Source organism: Euphorbia lathyris, chromosome 2 (assembly GCF_963576675.1).
Source record: "Euphorbia lathyris chromosome 2, ddEupLath1.1, whole genome shotgun sequence".
In the NCBI taxonomy this organism is placed as follows: Eukaryota; Viridiplantae; Streptophyta; class Magnoliopsida; order Malpighiales; family Euphorbiaceae; genus Euphorbia; species Euphorbia lathyris.
Window position 1 is genome coordinate 130,416,880 of NC_088911.1, and position 20,951 is coordinate 130,437,830.

At 35.0% G+C, this 20,951-nt stretch overlaps 1 protein-coding gene across 7 annotated transcripts; it reads left to right on the plus strand.

The window, feature by feature from the left end:
* The first annotated feature begins 4,915 nt into the window (after positions 1-4,915).
* On the plus strand, positions 4,916-15,681 carry LOC136219946 (cysteine-tryptophan domain-containing zinc finger protein 7). 7 transcript variants are annotated; one of them, XM_066007554.1, is made up of 15 exons: positions 4,916-5,102; positions 7,654-7,726; positions 7,824-7,993; positions 8,090-8,649; positions 9,061-9,491; positions 9,579-10,318; positions 10,436-10,586; positions 11,858-12,096; positions 12,188-12,331; positions 12,421-12,570; positions 12,646-12,883; positions 13,021-13,116; positions 13,203-13,273; positions 13,842-13,971; positions 14,034-15,681. In XM_066007554.1, the coding sequence occupies exons 4-6, from the start codon at positions 8,093-8,095 to the stop codon at positions 10,262-10,264; spliced, it is 1,674 nt and encodes a 557-aa protein (XP_065863626.1). In that variant the 5' UTR covers positions 4,916-5,102; positions 7,654-7,726; positions 7,824-7,993; positions 8,090-8,092; the 3' UTR covers positions 10,265-10,318; positions 10,436-10,586; positions 11,858-12,096; positions 12,188-12,331; positions 12,421-12,570; positions 12,646-12,883; positions 13,021-13,116; positions 13,203-13,273; positions 13,842-13,971; positions 14,034-15,681. The 7 variants fall into 7 exon arrangements, with proteins under 7 accessions (XP_065863626.1, XP_065863624.1, XP_065863628.1 ...); XM_066007552.1 differs by having other exon boundaries at positions 14,051-15,681; XM_066007556.1 differs by having other exon boundaries at positions 13,206-13,273; positions 14,051-15,681.
* Positions 15,682-20,951: the final 5,270 nt, after the last annotated feature.

Sequence of the window (20,951 nt, forward strand, 5' to 3'; positions counted from 1 at the left end):
GTTTTTAATGATTCTTTATGGGTTTTTTAGCAAGAGAAATACATATGTAAGAGTGAAGTGGAGTTGCTTCAAAGGAGACTAATGGGGTTTAGTTCTCTAAAACTCTCATTGAACTAGGAGATATTCATGACCGTACCGAATATAACCATGAGAACTAAAAAAACATGTTATGTTTGTATATATGTGGAGTATATCATCGTTTACACAAACAACATAATAGTTCAAGGACATCACGTCTACTGGTTAGCCAATAAAGTAAATATGTTTTCATAAGGGAATGTTCAAAGGTTGTTGCTTACATATCTTATGCAACTATCGACTTTAGAAAGTTGTCACCACGTAATAATCGTCTCGTTTCCAATTTTATTCATGTATAAAATGTCATTGATATATATAAAATATTTATATATGTAATTGTAAATGGATATAATATTAGATATTATATTATTTATTGGGCTAGGCCCACTTTTAAGGCCAAAGTTAATCTAATTAACCCATGTTAGATATGATACAATATAAATCCTAATTTAAGTTTTGTTAATTGGATTAACAAATTGGTGAGGTTAAAGTAAATGTTTCTAGTAAAACACGTGGAATACATTTTAAAGGAAATGAACTAGCAATGTTTCTAAGGCATAGATAATTCTAGTGTCATAAAAGAACTACTTATTGGATAAGTAAATCATTGAATTTTTTTTATTTAAGAGCGAGGAGGGGGGAACTAGGCAGCAGGACATCCCAACTAGGTCGGCACCCCTATGTACCTAGAAAAACCCTGACCCGATTTATTAAAATGGAAAAATAAAAGTTACAAAAGAATGAAACAATGAAAAAATGAAGAAAACAGTAAAACAGTTACATGCCAGAAACTAACTACTAAACCGGTAAGAGACCCGGCCGGATTTGTTATCACTGACCAAGCTGCGACAGAAGTCCGGTGTCGAGTCCCACCAGTGCTCGGTAATGTATATGCGACCATAGTTGGCGAGGAGGTCTGCCACTCTATTACCCTCGCGGAAGACGTGCGAAATTGCCAAGTTCATCGTGGGAAGAATGCGGAGGCACTGATTCCAGGCAGTTCAGAGTTGCCGAGGGACGATTTTCGAACGGGCCCGTAGAATCGAAATAGCGTAAGTTGAGTCACTTTCCAGCCAGACATTACACCAGCCACGATAATGAGCGTGCCGAATCGCAGTGATTATCGCCTGAAGTTCTGCCATATGGGCAAACGGGAGCTCGGATGGGAAGGCAAACGCACCACAAGTTCTGCCCCTATCATCCCTAAAGATACCATCGCACCCCGCGGTTAATGACGCCGACATCACCGAGGCGTCTGTATTCGCCTTAATCCAGTCGTGCAGAGGAGGTTGCCATCGCACGGGGATTATGCGCGGAGCTCGTGATAGCCTCGGATTAAGGGCTCGGGAGTGCAGAATTTTTCGTTCTACCACAGAGTTCCATACCGTCCCCTTTCCCACTATGTCTAACTGTCGAATCTGGGCCCATAAAAGCGTGAGAGATGTGTGAATATTTGGGAGAGTGTATTGGAATAGATTATAATTCCTAGCACGCCAGATTACCCATATAACGTGAACCACGACACTAACCAACAAGAACTTTATTTGTGGGATAAGTAAATCATTGAATGATCTTTAGAGATTCTATTTGTGAAATTTCGAACTCGGTCATGATATGTTTTAATTGGTAAAACAAAAAGGTATTGATGTGTAATATGCCATGTGAGTGATAAGGGTTTATGCTTTAGAATTGATGGGTCGTAATTTACAAGCTTACAAATATAGCTTGCGCGTCGTTTCAATATTTTATAATTTCTTTTCTTAGATTAGCAGGTTCTATATTATGTAATATAAGACGAAATAGAAAGCCAAAACTTAGAAGCCCACACCTAGACTTGGAATTGGAGCAAAAAAATGAAGCCTTTTCAATTTTGTAAAAGTTTAGAACTTTTATAGGATTGTACTTGATTATCCCATGTCATGTCACTTTACTTTAAGTATTTATTTATTTATTTACTCATAATATTCAAATCACTCGTTGAAATCCAGGAGTCGTTTAAGCCGTTTTAGAAGCCAATTATTTTATTTTTTGGTTTAATTAATTAAAATGTTAATTGGTTACTATATAAGGCTTATTAAAAATAACTTAGGGTTAAGCTAATGAATGGATCTTTCTTTAAGCCTCCAATACTATTTCTAAAACTAAGAACACCAAGAACACTGAAGAACATAAAAGGAGTTGCCATCCTCCTGTTGATTTTGGTTAAGGGTTGATTGTAGGGTGTAGGCTATATTATTTCGGATATTGCAGGCTCAACTCGGTTCTCATTTTGCAAGTGTAAAATAGAGGGAGCTCGATTTTTACCTCATAATCCCAAGCCCGAGAAAAATCAAACTATCAACGGGAACGTCTCCCATTTTGTAGTGACAAGTAATAATTTCTTTAACTTTAATCTATATGAGTGATTTTTGCAATATGGTTTTATGCATTTCATTTTGTTTATGCTGTTAAAACACGTCTTTAATAAAGTATTAAAGTATAAGAAAAACACAACCTTAAACGCCTCAGGCTAAAAACCTATAAATCAGGGGATCTCACCCCATGGTAAAGGATGGAAAATCTTTGTACTCTCGCTGCAGACATCGAAACTCAGTATACCCAGGACCGACTGACCTCATTTTTTCATCATATGATAGTTCAAAACATAATGTATTTTGTACGAGTCGAATAAAAAAATTCAAATATTTTTCTGAATTTAAAAATATTATTCTCCAATTCTAGTATTAAATCACAAAAAATTATGATTTTTTTAGAATCAACTTATGTGTAATTAGTGGAGAATAAAGAACAAAATATTTGTGTTTTATAATAGGGTAATTAATTTATTAGTCCCTATATTTTGATGAAACACACTATTTAGTCATTGTATTTTCAAAAACACATGGTAAGGTCCCTAACATTTTTCTCAGTGAACTGTTTAGTCGTTCCGTCTGTTTGTTAGATTTTTTACCGTTTATGACTTCGGGAATGACTAAACTACTCTTTACTATTTACCTTCAAACTTCAGAAGAGGAAATCCAATTTAGAAGAAGAAGCTATTTGTATGGAGAACAAGAAAAAAAACAGACCCAATGCTTACAAATTTGAACGATTAAGAAGAAAATCAAGAACAAGAATACTCAAAGTTGATTTCGGATGCATTAGAGTTTAAAGGAAAAGAAAATAAAGAAAAAGAAGAACGCAAATCCAAATTGACTAACAGAATCTTCATGAGAGTCTAACGGCAGGGACTAAACAGTTCACCGAGAAAAATGTTAGAGACTTTACCGTATGTTTTTGAAAATACAAGGACTAAACAATGTGTTTTATCAAAATATAGAGACTAATAAATTAATTTCCCTTTATAATAATGTCTAAAATTGACCAAACTTACCAACATTAGAAATAGTATTACTCATGTCTATAACGTTAGGGGTATTTTACACCTTATCCCTAAAATCTAATTTTTATAAGTTGATTATTTTTATTTTATTTATTTTTAATAATTTTAAGTTTTATCTTTTGATATAAACTACTAAAGGAAATAGTTTTTTTTGGCATAACTAAATGAAATAATTTTTTTTTGGTATAAGAAAAACACAGTCTTAAATACCTCAAGCTAAAAACCTATAAATCGGGAGATCTCACCTCATGGTAAAGGATGAAAATCTTTATACTCTTAGTGCAGACATCGAAGCTCAGTAAATCTAGGGCCGACCGACCTCAATTTCTCATCATATGATAGTTTAAAATATACTGTATTTTGTACGAGTCGAATAAAAAAAATTCAAATATTTTATCGAATTTAAAAATATTAATCTCCAATTCTAGTATTAAATTACAAAAAATTATAATTTTTTTAGAATCAACTTATGTGTAATTAATGGAGAATAAAGTACAATTTTTTTTTTATAATAATGTCTAAAATTAACCCAACTAACCGACGTTAGAGATAGTTTTACTCATGTCTATAAACGTTATGGGTACACCTTATCCTTAAAATCTAATTTTTATAAGCTGATTAATTTTATTTTTATTTTTAATAATTTTAAGTTTTATCTTTTGATATAAACTACTAAATGAAATAAATTTTAAATATGTTGCAGGTGGACCCCACGTCGTGTCGTACAGAATCACGGTCCAGAACCCAATGGAAAAAGCTAGAAACGACTGCTTGTCTCAGTAGTTTGAAAATGTGGAAAAACCCAATAAAGAAAATGGACCGACCCTCGTAAATTCAAAACACGAGCTCCCAATTTCCATCGATTTTTATTAGCGTTTTTCATTAATTATTTATTTCCTTATTATTATTATTATTATTATTTATTAAAAAAACAAACAAAAAAAATGAAATAATTTATACTATATATACAGGGGAGTAGGAGAGGGTGTGCAAAGTGTGCTACCGCACCGGCCCCCAAATTTAAAGGGCCTAATCTTTTTATTATACAATATTTAAATAATTTTATTATTATTTATTATGTTCAAAATTGAGTGAATGTTACTTATTCAGGAAATATCTAAAGCCTAATAGTTTAAGAGGATCTAATTTTTTGTTGTTATTATTATTATACAATATCTAATTAAATTATTTTTGTTATATTTATTATGTCAAACCTTAACGTTAAAGTATTTTTGTGTTTTATTTTTGTGGGTTTGTCAGTTCTTGGACCTCGAATGCTCATCCCGCCCAAGTTCTGTCTCGTCCCAATTTCTATCAATTTTTTTTTTTCCTAATGAATAAGGTCCAATTTTTTCATTTAGCACAGGGTCCCATAAATGTTTAAGACCGCCCTGCATATATATGGGTACAGGAATAAAATAAAGGCAAGGTTTTTAGTTCATATTCCATCCTTTGCCCTCCCTTAATTCAAGCAAATTTGAACATGTAAACCCTAACAACAACGCAGAATTTGGCAACAACGGGAAAATTAGCTAAATAGGCAACAATGAGTAACGTCGAAGAAGCTCGAGAAAGGCAACTTTCACTCGTTTAGTCTGCGCAATCAAGGAAGAACAAATATGGAAATACTAAAGAGAATGAGGTAAACGTTACAATCTAATTACTCCTTAATTTTTGTTTTGACTTTGAAAACGTTTGATTACAGGAATTAATAGTTACCAAAAGTTTAAATTCAAATCTTTGACGTCTTTGAATTTGTAAAATCCATATAAAACCATGGATTTATTTGCCAATCACCCTTCCGACTTTTGATTTGATTCTAGATACCTTCAGTGCTTTGTGTTAGGCTTAAGTTTTTTTTCTTTGAGAGTGTGGAGATGAACCCTGCTAATCATGAGCTTGAGGAAGGGGAGATTCCCCATGAGGACATTAACATGAACCCTGATGTTACTCTCTCTTACATTGTAAGGGTTTCATTTGAAAATGATGTCCTCCAATGAACTTTATTATGACAATATTACCTGAGCAATTAATGCATAATATGAGCAAGCACTTGAATCATTATATTTGTTCTTAGTGAGCATTGAGGGCAATTTCACTGCCTTTTCCTATGTCCCTGTTTATGTCATGCTTGCTGCTTCTCTAAATAATTCCAATTCTAATTCTCTTTTTTGAATTGACAACTAAACTTAGGTTCTTTTTTATCTTTTAAGCGCAAACTGCTTCTTACTAGTGTAAATCTAATCTAATTGTCTTGGTTAATTTAATTAAAATCTTATTCTGTATTCTTAGTTGGCAATATATAATTTTATATAATTTTTTTAAAAAAGGAGCATTTGCATCCGCCCTTAAAGAGAAAGCCGGCCGATGAAAACGCTTCACCCATTCGCATCGGCCAATGGTTGACGCAAGCCATCTGCATCTTGGGCTTTTAGGTGGCTAAAAAGCCAACGCAAATGGCCCAAAACGGCGGACACCAATGACATTTGTTACACTAGTGGTGCCTCCATAACATTTGGATTGATAACTATTTGTTATGATTTTTTTTTTATGAGTCTGGCATCACTTGGGTTCTAGAAAATGATGATTGATCCTATTAAGGAAAATGCGAAATAGGGGGTTGGTCTAATTTTTCAGTTTTATGAAATTCACCCTGCTATCTAGTAGTGTTTCAATGGATATAAATTATAATAAAGACGTATATTCCTATGTAATCACTATAAAATACTATTTTGGTATTTAAACTTAACCAAATCTGAAGTTTCATTACTTTTGATTTAGTGAAATTTAGTTTTTGAACTTTGATTATTGTTAATATTTAGTTCTTATATGATCAAATCATCATTCTTAAATATCATATGTCTTCTATTTTCAGGATGAAATAAAAATATCAAAGTCCTATCCACTAAATAATGCATTTCTCATGAATGTCAATCATAAATAGAAGTAATTAAGAGGTAAAAAATTAAAATTTTGAACAAAAAGAAGAAGCAAAAAAAAAAAAAAAAAAAAAAAATAGCCTCCATATATAAGATGTCAATAATCTGAATATTTATAGAGTATGTAATAAACTCTAACAAGGATAAGGATAAGAATAGAGCCAAACAAAATACATAAAGTTTAGACTTTAAATTATAGTCATAGTCTTTTAAAAGTTAGGCTACTTGCTACCTAGTTATGTATATTATTAATTAGGTAAGAAGTTAGAAATTAGAAATGAAAAATTGTTTAGTCTAAGTTTGAATTTGAGATTGAAATGTTACTATCGGACGTGCAATGCCTGTGACTTCAAAACAGTGTCGCTTGGGGCTCTGTCTCATATATCTTTGATGGGATACACTACACATGAAGGAAAGAAATATGATCTTGTATGAAGTCAAAATGATGATTGATCCTATTAAGGAAAATGCGAAATAGGAAAATGCGAAAGAGCTTGAAAACACATAAAGGAAGACAATGCTGGAATGAAAATATTAGAGAATATATTAGTTAGTAGTAGATAACAGTAAGATACATGGTCTATTAACTAATATATTCTCTAATAGAAAACACATAAAGGAAACGGAACTGATCTATTAACAGTCAATTGTTTGGTTAGAAATAGGCAAGCTATTTCTTTGTCATACATACACTTGTGTTATAATATCTCATGACAGTGACAAGCATTTATCCACTCTAAAGGCACAAAAACACTTTAATCACTCTAGTTTTGCAATTTGAACAGCATTCTCAACATAACAACACTTTGAGATAAAATTATGAGCCTCTAACGAAAATATTATATGCAATGCTTAAGAAACAAAGGGAGTAGGAGTAATGAATCCAAATTGGATTTTATATATAGATGAGATTTTACAAGAATCCTGTTAAAAGAGTGGGTAACCCATGATTTTACTTCTTATTACATTAGTAAGGCCATTAATGAATTATAAACTATTTGTACATCCCTCTACTGGCAAAACTTATAATTAACTATTTTACTTAATATATATGCAACTGCATAGGTTTATGACTTAAAAGCAATTATTGATTCTGTTGGTTGTAAAGAAAACATTAAAATGAATTATTTGTGGGTTTTGAAAAAAACATAAAAGGAGGAAATGATGATTTGTAAATTTGAATATGGTCTGCACTTTTCATGTATTACTTATCATATTGTGCAACTCAATCAAAGTTTATTTGTTTTGCTAAAGGATGAGAGGATTCAAAATGTCTTGGGCCATTTTCAAAACGATTTTGCCGGTGAGGTTACTAAAGAGGAATTGGGTAAGTGACTCCAAATAGATGTTGTTCAAGATCCATACAAGTAAGGGTGAGATATTTTTATATATCGATAATGATGGGTGGACATTTTTCCTTTCAGCGGCTAAATATGATGATTATGGCTCATTTTTACGATCTTCTCCAAGGAGCTCTGATTGGTCTTATCCAAAGACTCGAGAAAGAAATTGTAGCACACAAAGACTCAACAAGGGAAGTGGTGGAAAGCCATCACAAAAAACTGCTGATGAATCTCCTACTAGCATTCTTAAGGTTTGTCTTTTTTGCTTATTTGATGTTTTCTTCACAGATATCTTTATATTAATTGATGAACTAAAAGTTATCTGCCTATGTTTGTACCGAAAACAGATAATGACCTCCTTTCCAGTTCCGGGTGGTGCCTTAATATCGCCTCTTCAAGAAAATCTCCTTTGCCTCAAGGAAAAGAAGATATTCTCGAGGAACGTTAAACCTGTCCCATTCCTGAAGCGTGGTCAAACCAGTTCTACCTTGTTGGCAAAAGAGTCTGTTTCTTTAGTGGGTAAACTTTCAAAGAAAAGTAAAGCTCATGCTCCTTCCTCTAATGCATCTGGAAACAAGGAAGATCTTCCACGTGGATCACTTGCTCCTTCAAAACACAAGGTTGTTCAGCAAGCTGCATTTTGTGTACAGGATAAATTCTTGACGTCTTCTGCTAAGGAAAGGGCATTATCACAGGGCAAGAAGTTGCATAGGTCCAAGAGTAGCAAAAATGCAGCTGGAAATTCACTTGCTTCTGAAGTGGCGCCACCAGCTCCAAACCCAAATCCTGGACTTATATTGGACCACTGGGTCTGTTGTGACAGTTGTCAGAAATGGCGGTTGTTACCCTATGACACATTGCCTGAGCACCTCCCTAAGAAGTGGCTGTGCAGTATGCTTAACTGGCTGTAAGTTCCTTTACTACTTTGCTTGACTTATAAACATGAGATGCAATTGTATAAACCATGGATTGTTTTCGTTTGAAAACCCTTTCTTTTTTTGAATATGTATCTGTATACTTGAATTAACTCAACTAAGTCTAGATCCTCTTAATTTGGTTGGTTTATAAATGTTAATTTGTTTGCCTAAAGTCTTACCTTGTAAATTTGTGAAAAGGTAAGATCTTCTGAGTTTATGTTCTTTTAGATGGAAAAGCTGTGTTGCTTGACTTGAATTCTTATAAATAGATCAAAAGGGCTGGCAAAAGTCGAGATTAAATGATTTAGACATTTTGAAAGAAAAGTGGATGTTTAGAAGATATCTCCTGCAATATAGACATCTTTGTGCTGATTCATAAACTTTTTGGCATTGTGATATAGGCCTGGAAAGAACCGGTGTGACATCAGTGAGGAGGAGACAACAAAAGCTCTCATCGATGAGGGGGAGACAACAAAAGCTCTCGATGCTGTGTATCAAAAAAGGATGCAAAATGATACCAGCAGAACTACATCAGGAGTGCATGTCCAACATGTAAATCACACCCTTCAGAGTCTTAATTCCCTTGCAGGGCCTACACAGGCAAAGAAGAAACATGGCTTGAAGGAAATAGCAAAGGAAGGTATCAGCAGTGGCATGATGCGGTCATCAAACTCCCTGAATAATCACTTGCAGGAATCTGTGAAAAGCAGAAGCCGGAACAATATGAACCAGCCTCCTGCAGAAGCAAATCTAGTGAACAAATCTAGATTTTATACTTTGAGTAAATCTCAAAACTTGGTTGCAGAAGTGAAACGAAATCCTCTGGGTGAAGGTAACAAGTTCATTTTATAACTGACTTTCCATTTACTTGTCAGAATCCAAACCTAATATTTATGTGCTTGTTTTGTATGTTTATCAGCAGGAAACACCAAGCTAGTAAAGATGAAAAACAAGAGGGAGGCTGAGCACTATGGATCTGGGAATCCTAAAAAAATTAAAATAGATCTCTCAGATAAACACATACTAAAATCAACCGAGTGCTCCTCTTCACGGGATGTGAGATGTGATGCGAAGGAAAGATTACCCGTCCCTGTGAAGAATCTCTGCAACCAATCTCAGATTTCATCATCCTTGAATGTGAAGAAAAGAAAATTGATAGAGTGGCAAGGTGATCAGAATGGCCTTGACAGCACTGCCACTGGGAATAACAGCAGGGGGAAATTAATCAAAAAGGAGGAGGTGGTAAAGAAACTCAAGGTTTCTTCATGGGGAAGTCAAGATCATGCTGTAGATGGAGTGAATGCTGAAAGGCGTATTCATAAAGACCAGCCACTACAGAAAAATAGAGGAAATTTTACTTCTCAACAACATCTGGGACTTGCACAACTTTCAATGAGAGCCACTTCAAGTTCATCAAAGGAGGGAGAGGTTGACCTTAGATCCCGTGCACCCCCGCCTAAAAGGATAAATAATGTTAAACACAACATTCCTGATAAGCCTAGCAATAAGTTTTGTAAGGATGTGAAGGTCCATGTCAACAGGACTAATTCTGGACAGCAGAAAGCGGGATATGGGTCCTCGGGGGAACCTGGTCCCAGGTTGTGACAACGGTATACTTAAAAGGGCAAAAAGTTGAGAGATTATGCAGATATTCTTAAGGTTCGTTATTTCTTCTATTGAATTTTTGAATCTTATTTAAATAATTTGTTATGCATATGTGGTACTATCACTTGGAAAAAGAAGCTATATCGTTGCTGTGCTTTGATTACTTTTCAGGACTCGGGGTGTGATTTTGAAAGTAATGAAACAAACTTCCAAGCTGCTCGGAAGTTTATTCATAGAGCTTCTCTCCTAGAAACTAGCAATGAGGTTGGCAGACCGGGGCATATAGTATAACAGCTAAACTTTGCCAGTAAGTAAATATAAGGTACTAAAGATTTTTATAAATAACATTTCTTTGCTTACTATAATGTTCTTTAGCTTCTTATAACATTGAATAAGGATTAAAACATACATTTAATATTATTTGGCATGGGCTTATTTTGATCCTACCTTTTCATCAAAACCTCTTCTGCAAACTAAATTATCTTTTGAAATAATTCTTATGATCATACAAGCCAGTGTTTGTGCTAAATCTAGCTGAATTTTGAGTATTGACTGCTAAGTGTTTAATATTTCTAGTCCTGTTCATGGCCCATCTGCCCAAATCCGTTCTTCATAGATTAGATTTGAACATTACATGTTATATATTTGACACTTGGTCTGAATCTTACCTGTTTAAGTCCAAACATAAAATGAGTTGAATTTAGAATTTGTCGACGGCTATTGCGCTACTTCACATATTTTTTCTTTATCAAAGATTATGTTCATTGAGTTTCGTATTGAAATTGGATGCGCTTACCGCTATAATCAAACTCCACATGGAAGCATCCACCTTGGTTTCTCATAATCATAATTAAATTTTTTTTTCAATTTATTATCTTTTTTATATGAATATATTAGTGGGGAGGGTTAGTTGAACTTGAGAATTAGTTCCCGTAATTCAAGCCGATATAAATATAGTGCAGATTGGAAATTGGACAAGATAGTTAAGTGATAAGTTGGATTGGACCTGGCCCAAATCTAAATATTTGTGTAATTTTCTATTCTCTCATTTCATTGTGAATAAATTGCACCTTTTGAATCTAATTCAGTATTCCAAATTATTGGCTTAATGAATAACCTTGGATCAAAACTTATATATGATAAAGTTAAATTGAACAGCTCTCCTGCAAACAATACTAGAACAGTGATACCAACAAAGTCCTAGTTAATGGCCAGGATTAAAGGGGTTTAAATTACTGGTTGTCTGGTAAGGATAAAAACACACAGTTTATTAATAAGGTTTAGATCCAATGAAATCAAAGAGCTGTGATTAGTCAAATAATAATGATGATGACCACACCTCCATAGCTAAACTAGAAACTTCCACATCATAGTTTGTAATTCAGACATTCCAAAATTAGTAAATCTTAATTTGCAAGATTAATTTTTACAAAGTTAATTGTAAACCTTTATGACTGCTCACACAATCACATGCCAGGCTAGAATATGATTGTATGATGAACTGAACTACGGCTGCTTCCTGACATGTTCCTGCCATACCTCTTACAATTTAATTTTATTATAGTTAATTAACAGATGATGATTTTTCTGCAGCGTACCATAAAATCCACTTGAAATGGTAGTAGATTTATATATATCACAATGATTTTGAAGATACAGAGCCACCAAGAGTTACAAGTTTGAAGCACACTTATCCTCTGAATGAATTAGTAGATCACGGCGAAAATGAATAGTTTGTCGCTGATCCAAGAGGTTATGAGGTTATTGCTCTGTATCTTGCCAAACAGTTCCTCTCCTCCTTGACATCTGATCCCAGGCTTAAACTAAATCAGGTAATCCATAAGCACTTCAAACGTAGTCATAAGTTCCGTCGCTGGTTCACGAATTCTAATCACGGCGGAAATTGTGGTCGCAAATCTGCAGGCAGTTAAAGAGATAAGGTACTCAAACAATGGAGTTACCATAAAAACTGAGGATGGTTCAACATACAATTTCAAGTATGTTATTGTGTCTGTCAGTCTTGGAGTCCTGCAAAGTGACCTTATTGAGTTCCAGCCTAAATTACTAGTAATTACTTTCATTTTTCTCTATCATCATGACTTAATTTCCTTAATTTGTGCAATGATTAACGATAATCTCTCTGGTTGTATGATCAGGTATGGAAAAGAATTGCAATAACAGATTTTAGCTTGCCAATATACACAAAGATATTCCTGAAATTTCCCTACAAGTTCTGGCCAGTAGGCCCTGGAACTGAGTTCTTCCTCTACACTCATGTCAGGCGTGGATACTATCCAATTTGGCAGGTAACTGTTCATATTTTGATTATAGAATTGATTAATAGAAGAAGATGATGATGAATTAGATGAATTAAAATGCAGAATTTGGAGAATGAGTATCCAGGATCAAACCTTTTATTCGTGACAGTAACAGCTGATGAATCAAGGAGGGTAGAGGCATTAACAGACAAAGAAATTAAAGAAGAAATCATGGAGATTCTGAAGAAGAAATCATGGGAAAAAATTCCAAAACCAGAAGCAATTCTTGTGCAAGTATTACAGAGGCAGCTATTCTAATTGGCCTCCTAACTACACTCAACAACGCAAAGACCAGTTAGCGGTTAGTTCTTTTCCTGTCAGTTTGAATACCCGCTGTTCCCAATTGCTTTGATATAAAGTTTGTTATCATATTTAGTAACAAACTCAAGGATGTTTGGTTCCGAGGATTACCAATTGTTAATAGTTAATTTCTTCCAGGTATCACCACAGTTCCTGCTTCAACTGGAATATAAACAAGGGGATTCTGACGTATCTGTCTGATTGAAAGCATCGAACGTATTCTCGAAAATACTGGTAAATGAAACTTCTTGTTTTTGTTTATTTAGATTTGTATTATATTAGTCAAGAAAGTCATTGATTTTGTCTTACATCTGGCTCAGCAGGCAATGGAGGCCATAACCCGTGCAGTGCAGGATTGATTTGCTGATCTGTAGTCAGTTTCCCACATTGAGTAAGTTTCTCTCATCCTAATACCGCTTTCTTTAACTAAATCTGCAGGTAAACAATTAACCGAAATAAAAAACAATAAATGCTCCATTGAATATGTTAGTGTTTGACCCATTGTTTTGGTTCCCATGAAGCATATCTGGATTTGATGGGCATATTTGTTTTCTCTTGAATATGGCAGCCACAAAAACCTGATAGATAAATTAATGTTATTCAATCATGAATTTATTGATATTATTGTGTCTAACGTACAGTAAGTAAACCATGCATTAACAGGACTGTTTTGTCGGATAGGTCCCTCGCTCTCCCGTAATCAAGTATTTTAATCCCATCTCCAGGATTCTATTCCTGTTGAGTTCTTTAACTTGTTGGACTACCTGTTTGGTGGTAGGACTGTTTTGTCTCTAAATGTACATGTGTTTATCAATCCGAATCAAATAGTTAAGCATACAATTGAATCCATAACTGTTTACATTTATTGTTTTTTGTTTCGGTTAACTGTTTAATGCTTCTGTTTATATATAACATTTTCATTTTTTTTACAATGTGATTGATATTTTACCCTTCTGTAGGTTTTATAATTATTATCTCTCCTCCAGTTTGAAGTTTTCGTTTCTGTATCTTCAATTGTCAAATGAAGAAGAATGATTGTGGCTCGTTTTCGAGGAGAATTTCCTGGTGCTCATTAGTCACTGCAGAAAGGTATGCAAAATACATTATACACAGCACTTCGCGTTTAATAATTTTCTGATCATTATAGACAGTTCATTGTATTTGACAGAGGGCATTGATACTGTGGATAACTCAGTATTCAACTTGCTGAACACAAGCAGCTGTTCAAAGATCCAAGAGCTATGGCAGAGATCTTGCTTCATTAATTGTTATAGGTCCAGGTGCGAGTGGCATCTAAGGGCAAAGCGGAAAAGCTGAACGTCGTGCCGATTTCACCATTTTGGAACAATAATGAACTGGGCAGAAGTCAGTCTAATAAACACCAAACCCTTGCTTCCTCCAACATAACCCTTCTCTTTCATTCTCCTCTATTGTTCCTTCATCAAACTCAACATTTCTTCCCCTCCTTCACATGATAAATCACCTGCATGGAACACAGTACGTTGACTCCTTAATCTCAATCTGGTTGCAGCATATTTCCTTGTGCACTCTGGTTTGCTTCATTTCGGACTGAAGAGTTTGGGCATTCACTGATTATTCACATCAACGACTATATCTACTCGCCCATTGAAGTCTGTGCGCGGAGAGCAATGTGCCCTAAAGTAGAGCCCCTTCGTTGGGGTTGACAATAATCGATTTGGCCTTTGTTTTTACGGGCAATCTGACTCTGCATGTCGACGACACAAGTGTAATGCTTTAGCTGAAAAGGTCACTCTGTGTCTACTAGACATTGAGTTCAGATGTTTTCTATTAGTCCTGAGTGGCTACAAGCATGCAAAACTCCTAGAAAAGTTACATGGTTCGGTTTAAGTCCTTTATCGATCATCTCTTTGAAGAAATCGAGTGATCATGCTTGAATCTGTGATTTTCCGCAGCAACAACCATTGATGTATATGGAATGACAGAAAGATGTGGGATGCGTTTAAACACCTTGTCCGAGTAACCAAAACACCCTGCTTTGGCATACATGTCTCCAAGCGCGGCAGCAACAACATCGTTCGACTCATGCCCACCGTGAATCATTTCCATGTGTGCAACTTTCCTTATAATCAGCTTCTCCATGTTAGAACAAGCATAAGTTGTGCATAAGCAATTGAATTCTCGAAATGGTTAGGCCTTCCTGCAGTAAAACAATTGAATTCTCTCAAAAGTTCAAGTGCTTCATTTCTTAAGTCTATGATACAAACATTCTTCAAATCCATCGAACCAAAAACTCGTCTTGGTCCTTCGACATCATTCAATTTCTAGTACATGTCCACTAGTGAAGAATAAAAGATGAGGTTTTGTTGAAACCCTAAAATCTCAACATGGGTATTTTCTTATTAGTATCGTCGTCAGCAATCATCGAAGGCACCTTAATTAATGTAGTGAAAGTGAATTCATTTGGTGTGATCCAATTTTTCGGCATTGTTTTGTATAGAGAAAGCGAAATTGGGATTACCTACGTGGGCGTAGCCATCAATGAGCGAAGTCCACAAGACTACGTTTGGTTCAGAATATCATCAAACAGATTGGTGTTTTATGTAGCTATTGATGATATTATATCAGTAAAAGTTCGGATTGAGTTAAAGAAATTGCAGAAGTTAGATTTTATAATTCCGTACAAGCCGACTTTTCAGCCATTTTATTGACTTATCACTTCATTAGTCAATTAAGAATTAGTAGATACTCTTAAAAGTAATTTCTCTTATAAATATGCAAATCAAAAATTTTAATTTAATGTAATTGATTCGTTTGAAATTCTGTGCAATGCATGAAAATGTAATTTTATACATAAATATGAACTTATTAGTTGGGAGGTATTTGAATATATTATTTATAAATTAAATTGAAAAATATAAATAAACTGAATAATATAATTACTCTATAAATATTTATCATTTAACTTTTATTATATAAAATTTCAAAAGATATTGTTTTTGTTACAATTTGAATGGATTATTATATAAAATTTCAAAAGATATTGTTTTTGTTAAAATTTGAATGGTAAGAAGGTACTTGGTAATCTAATATATATTTATTTTTATAAAAATAATTTGATATTTATTGGAGTTTGAGATAATTAAAATGCGAATATTTAATTTCTAATAGAGCAATATGATATGTGAATTTGTTATTTTTTTAAGTAAGGGTGGAAAACTAATAGTTGAATAAATAAAATAATATAATAATTCTTATAAGACTCAAAATAGTTATCAAAAAAAATTTGTTTGAAATAAATAACAAAAATATTGGTGTAGGAATCTTGCACGAATGCTCCCTAAGGAGTTCTTGTAAAATAACCGAATTCGTTAGAAAAATAAAAATATCATAAACTATTGACATTTTTTAGAGTTGTAATTTGTAAAATAAATTAAAATCTTCAAAGAGGGAACTTGAAGCCTCATCTCGGTCATTCATTTCTACTTCATTCATTCTGATTCTCACTTTCAACATGGACTGCAGAAAAATAAATTATATATAAGACTCAACAATACATGTAAAAAAAAAAGGAATTGTTTATTTTTTAAACTGATGCCTCAATTAAAAAGTATCAGTATAGTGAAAAATACTAGGCGTTAATCGGGCAGCTGAGGTCTCTTGGAATTAGCGTTTTCATATTTTTAAATTTTTTATTATATAAATTAAATTAAATTTGCTATCTAAAAAATTGGAAAAATAATATTAAATATTTAACATAAAAAACTTGAAAACATAAATATTTCAATATTTCTTACATAACATTAAGAATATTAATACGTCCTTAAATATTTCTTATACTTTATTTATACATTATCATGTATTTTTTTTCGTGGGGGGGGGGGGGGGGGGGGGGTTACAACTAAAAGCAAGAAAAAAACACCGAAAGAAACCAAAAGACAAGAAACAAAAGGCTACATTGCGTAGCAACCAAACGAGGGAGAGCGACTCTCTGGAAATCATCTCTAAGTAACTGAGCAATATCTGGAGGAGCAACAAACAACACAGTGACTCCAACAATCTGATCCGGTGCTTTGTTAGCGAGGAAATCTGCACATTTATTCCCTTCACGATACACATGAGCCACTTTATATTGATCAAGCTTAGTAAGAAGCTGTTGAACCGACCGAATAGGACCACGAGCCGAATGATGAGGAGGACAATTATTGTTGATGAAAGAAATAACTTTCGCACAATCTGACTCGACTTCAAGCTTCATGGTCCCTGCTGCTAACACAACTTGCAGACCAGTAATCAAACCCCAAATCTCTGACTCAATAGAATTTCCAGAACCAATATTATGAAGAAAGCCTCTAACCCAATTGCCATCCGAATCTCTGATCAAGCCACCAGCTGAGATTAAATTTGCCTCCCCTCGTCGAGACCCATCTGTATTAAGCTTCCAAAAGCTCGATGGAGGCCTCCTCCAGTGGAGCCATCTCTCAGTTTTCTGAATCGGATGCTTATTCCATTGCACGAGCTGCCAGTAGCTTTTATTTTCAGAAATCTTCCTGAAAATAACCTCACCCTTATTCGGTGGACAACTGAAGTTATCTCGAAAAATTTCTGCATTTCTCCAACCCCAAATCGTGGATGCAGTGATTAAGAACACACTCTGCCAGTTTTCAAAGCCGAAAGAAGTATCCGGAAGATTAAAGCACTCATCAAACCAATTATCATTGTTAATGTGCATAAAATCCACCCAGAAACACCGAGGGATAATTTCCTTCCAACTACCCTTGCTATTGACACAATCTCTAAGTGCATGGAAGATAGATTCAACGTTCGCATCGCATCTGGAACAGCTAGTCTCCTCCGTCAAATGTCTCATATTCCTTTCTTGGTTTGTAAGCAATCTTCCATGCAAACCCAGCCAACCAAAAGTTTTATACTTTTGTGGAGTTTTCAGTTTCCAAAGGCGAGTAAAGGCCTTACTACTATGAGGATGAATATCCTCCTGAGCAAGGAATTCATAAGCATATTTACAAGTAAACACTCTATTAGGAGCTATCCTCCATCTCGGCATATCTCGAATACCCAAATCACGAACAACTAGGATAGCATGGAACCTTAAAAGAATAGGCTCTTCAAAATAATGATTCAATAAATCCCAGCACCAACCATGTTGATCATCAAGCATATCAGCCACCCGGAACCCTTTAATGGCATTATCTACAGGATGTATAGCTTCTTCCTTGAGTTTCAAGTCATCGAGCCATCTATCATCCCAGAAAGAGGCACTCCGACCATCACTAATACTCCAAGAAAGACCTGAAATAAAACCATCAAAAATAGAGTGGATACTCTTCCATAGATGGGAACGATTCCTCGTTATCCTTTGATCTCCTCCAAACAGAACATCCTTCCTGTATTTAGACGTTAGGACTTGAACCCAATAGGCATTCGGTTCTTTCCAAATTTTCCACAGCAATTTCATCAGAAATTTTTTATTAGTATCTGAAGCCTTGCAGGTACCAGCTCCTCCATCCCTTTTAGGTATGCAAACCTTGTCCCACGGCAGGAGATGAATGCGTTGATTACTAACTGAACTTCCCCAGATGAAACTACGGTTCAGCTTGTCTAATTTGTCGAGCTTACTGGCTGGTAAGAGGTTTGTTTGCATCACATGATTAGGAGCTGCCGATGTCCCTGAATTGACCAGCGTAATCCTACCCGCGAGAGGAAGAGTTTGGGCTTTCCACGCACTAAGCCCAAATTGAACTTTATTAATTGTATCAGCAAAAGTGGTTGTATTAACCCTCTCATGCAACATCGACACCCCAAGGTATTTCTCCAAACATTTAGTGAGAGGAATATGACAAGATCGACTAAGCTCACGAGCATAAGCATCCGAGACTTTTTTAGAAACACAGAGTTTAGATTTGCTGAGATTCAATTTCTGGCCCGAGAAAGAACAAAACATATACATGACCTCCATAAAATTAGACATCTGCTCAATATCCGCCTCCAGAAACACCAGAAGATCATCCGCAAAGAAAAGGTGACTAATCGGCGGACCATTAACACTCAAATGAATAGGCCGAATCTTATGCTGGAGGACTGCATCCCTAATTAAATGATCTAGCCTCTCCATACACAGAACGAACAAATACGGAGACATTGGATCTCCCTAACGGATCCCTCTGGAAGGAAAGAAAATATCAGATTCCTCACCATTAATAAGCACTTGCATAGAAATTGAAGTGATGCAATTGTTAATAATCTGTCTCCAGCAATTCGGAAACCCTGCAATGGAGAGGGTGTCAGCAATAAAATCCCACTTCAATCTGTCATAGGCTTTCTCCATATCTATCTTAATAGCAATGAACCCATCCAGACCTTTTTTCATCCTCATAGAATGAACCACTTCCTATGCTATGATGATATTATCAATCATCTGTCTTCTAGGGACAAAGCTAGATTGATTCAGAGAAATAATATTAGGGAAGAGAAGCTGAAATCGGTTCGCAATCACCTTAGTAAGAACTTTGTAAATTACATTACAAAGACTAATAGGGCGATACTAAGCAAAGGAAGTAGGATTAGAAACCTTCAGAATTAAAGTGATCAAAGTCTGATTAATTGCGACAATTGAATCAGTTCCAGAAAAGATATTCAAGATGTAATCAACAAGTGTAGAATTGACAATATCCCAGTGATGCTGAAAAAAGAAGGCGAGGAGACCATCTATACCAGGAGCTTTGCTCGGAGCCATATCAAACAGAGTTAAACGAATATCATCTGCATTTACGGGTCTAAAGATAGCATTCAACCTGCTGTTCTCGACAATCGGAAAAGAGGAAATAGTTATCAATCTCCCACTTGCGCTAGTATCGTCCTCCTTGTAAGGAGCAGAGAAAAATTCCAAAGCTTGCTGCCGAATAGCATTAATATCATACACCCATTGTCCCAAATTATCCTGCACTGCTCCAATTTTATTTTTCTTCCGTCGCGTGATAGTAGAAAGATGATATAATCGTGTATTTCTGTCCCCTTGTGAGATCCACCGATTCCTTGACTTTTGGAACCACAGTAATTCCTCTTGACGAAGTACAACCGTAAGTTCGTTGAGCAAGGATCGTTCAAGTTTAACAAAACTGTCCTCTCTCTGATTAAACAACACTCTCTGGACCCCCTGCAAGCCGTTTCACTAGGTTCCTTTTACGAGCAAAGATATTACCGAACACTTTCTTGTTCTAGTCTAAAGCTTTAGTTCTAAAACTGTTGATAGCTTGAATATGATGATTCGAACTACCCCAAGCTTCCCGAACCACTGATCTGAATTCCTCATGCTCCTCCCAAGCTAATAAATAACGAAAAGGTCGACGCTCACGCTCCCTAACCAGCCCCTTTAAGTTGAACAAAATAGGAGCGTGATTAGAGTGACAGAAAGGCAAGTTAATAATAGTAGCTTCAGGAAAGGATGTCCGGCTTTGAATATTACCATACACATTGTCTAACTGAATCGAAAGAAGTTGCCTTCTCCAAGTAAACTGAGCCCCCGAACAACCCAAATCAGAAACTTCGCACTCTCTCATCCGGTTATTATGGTTAAAAGCTCTCCTTCTATACATATCACTTCCTCCTCTCTGATCCTCAAGATTTCCTATATCATTGAAATCTCCCAGGATAAACCAATGGATCATGATTGAATGGTTGAGACTAACCAAATGATTCCATAAAATTTCCCTATTCGACGCACAAGGAGACGCATAAACAACCGTCATTATACAAGTAAACACTCCATTTTGAACAACTTCACAATGAATAAATTGAAAATGAACATGCAACACTCTGATGTATTTATTCAATTGTAATGTTTAATGACCCTGATTACCATTGGATCTATATTTAAATAAATTCTAAAATGGAGATGTAAAGCATTCTAAAACTTAAATTTAACACGTCTAAATCTAATGGTGACTAATCAAATTTATTTGATCATTTAGGATACATGTGACCACTAGTATATTTATCGAACACTTATTAACGTTTTTCTGTAAAACTTTTTACGACATCATATTACATTGACTGTAATATTATCCAAATCC

What these genes read in the sequence shown, in the direction of transcription:
- LOC136219946 (XM_066007554.1), top strand. Translation starts at nt 8,093, where the DNA reads ATGACCTCCTTTCCAGTTCCGGGTGGTGCCTTAATATCGCCTCTTCAA. An exon ending in TGCAGTATGCTTAACTGGCT is followed by an intron (nt 8,650 to 9,060) that starts GTAAGTTCCTTT and finishes ATTGTGATATAG; the next exon opens with GCCTGGAAAGAACCGGTGTG. An exon ending in ACGAAATCCTCTGGGTGAAG is followed by an intron (nt 9,492 to 9,578) that starts GTAACAAGTTCA and finishes TATGTTTATCAG; the next exon opens with CAGGAAACACCAAGCTAGTA.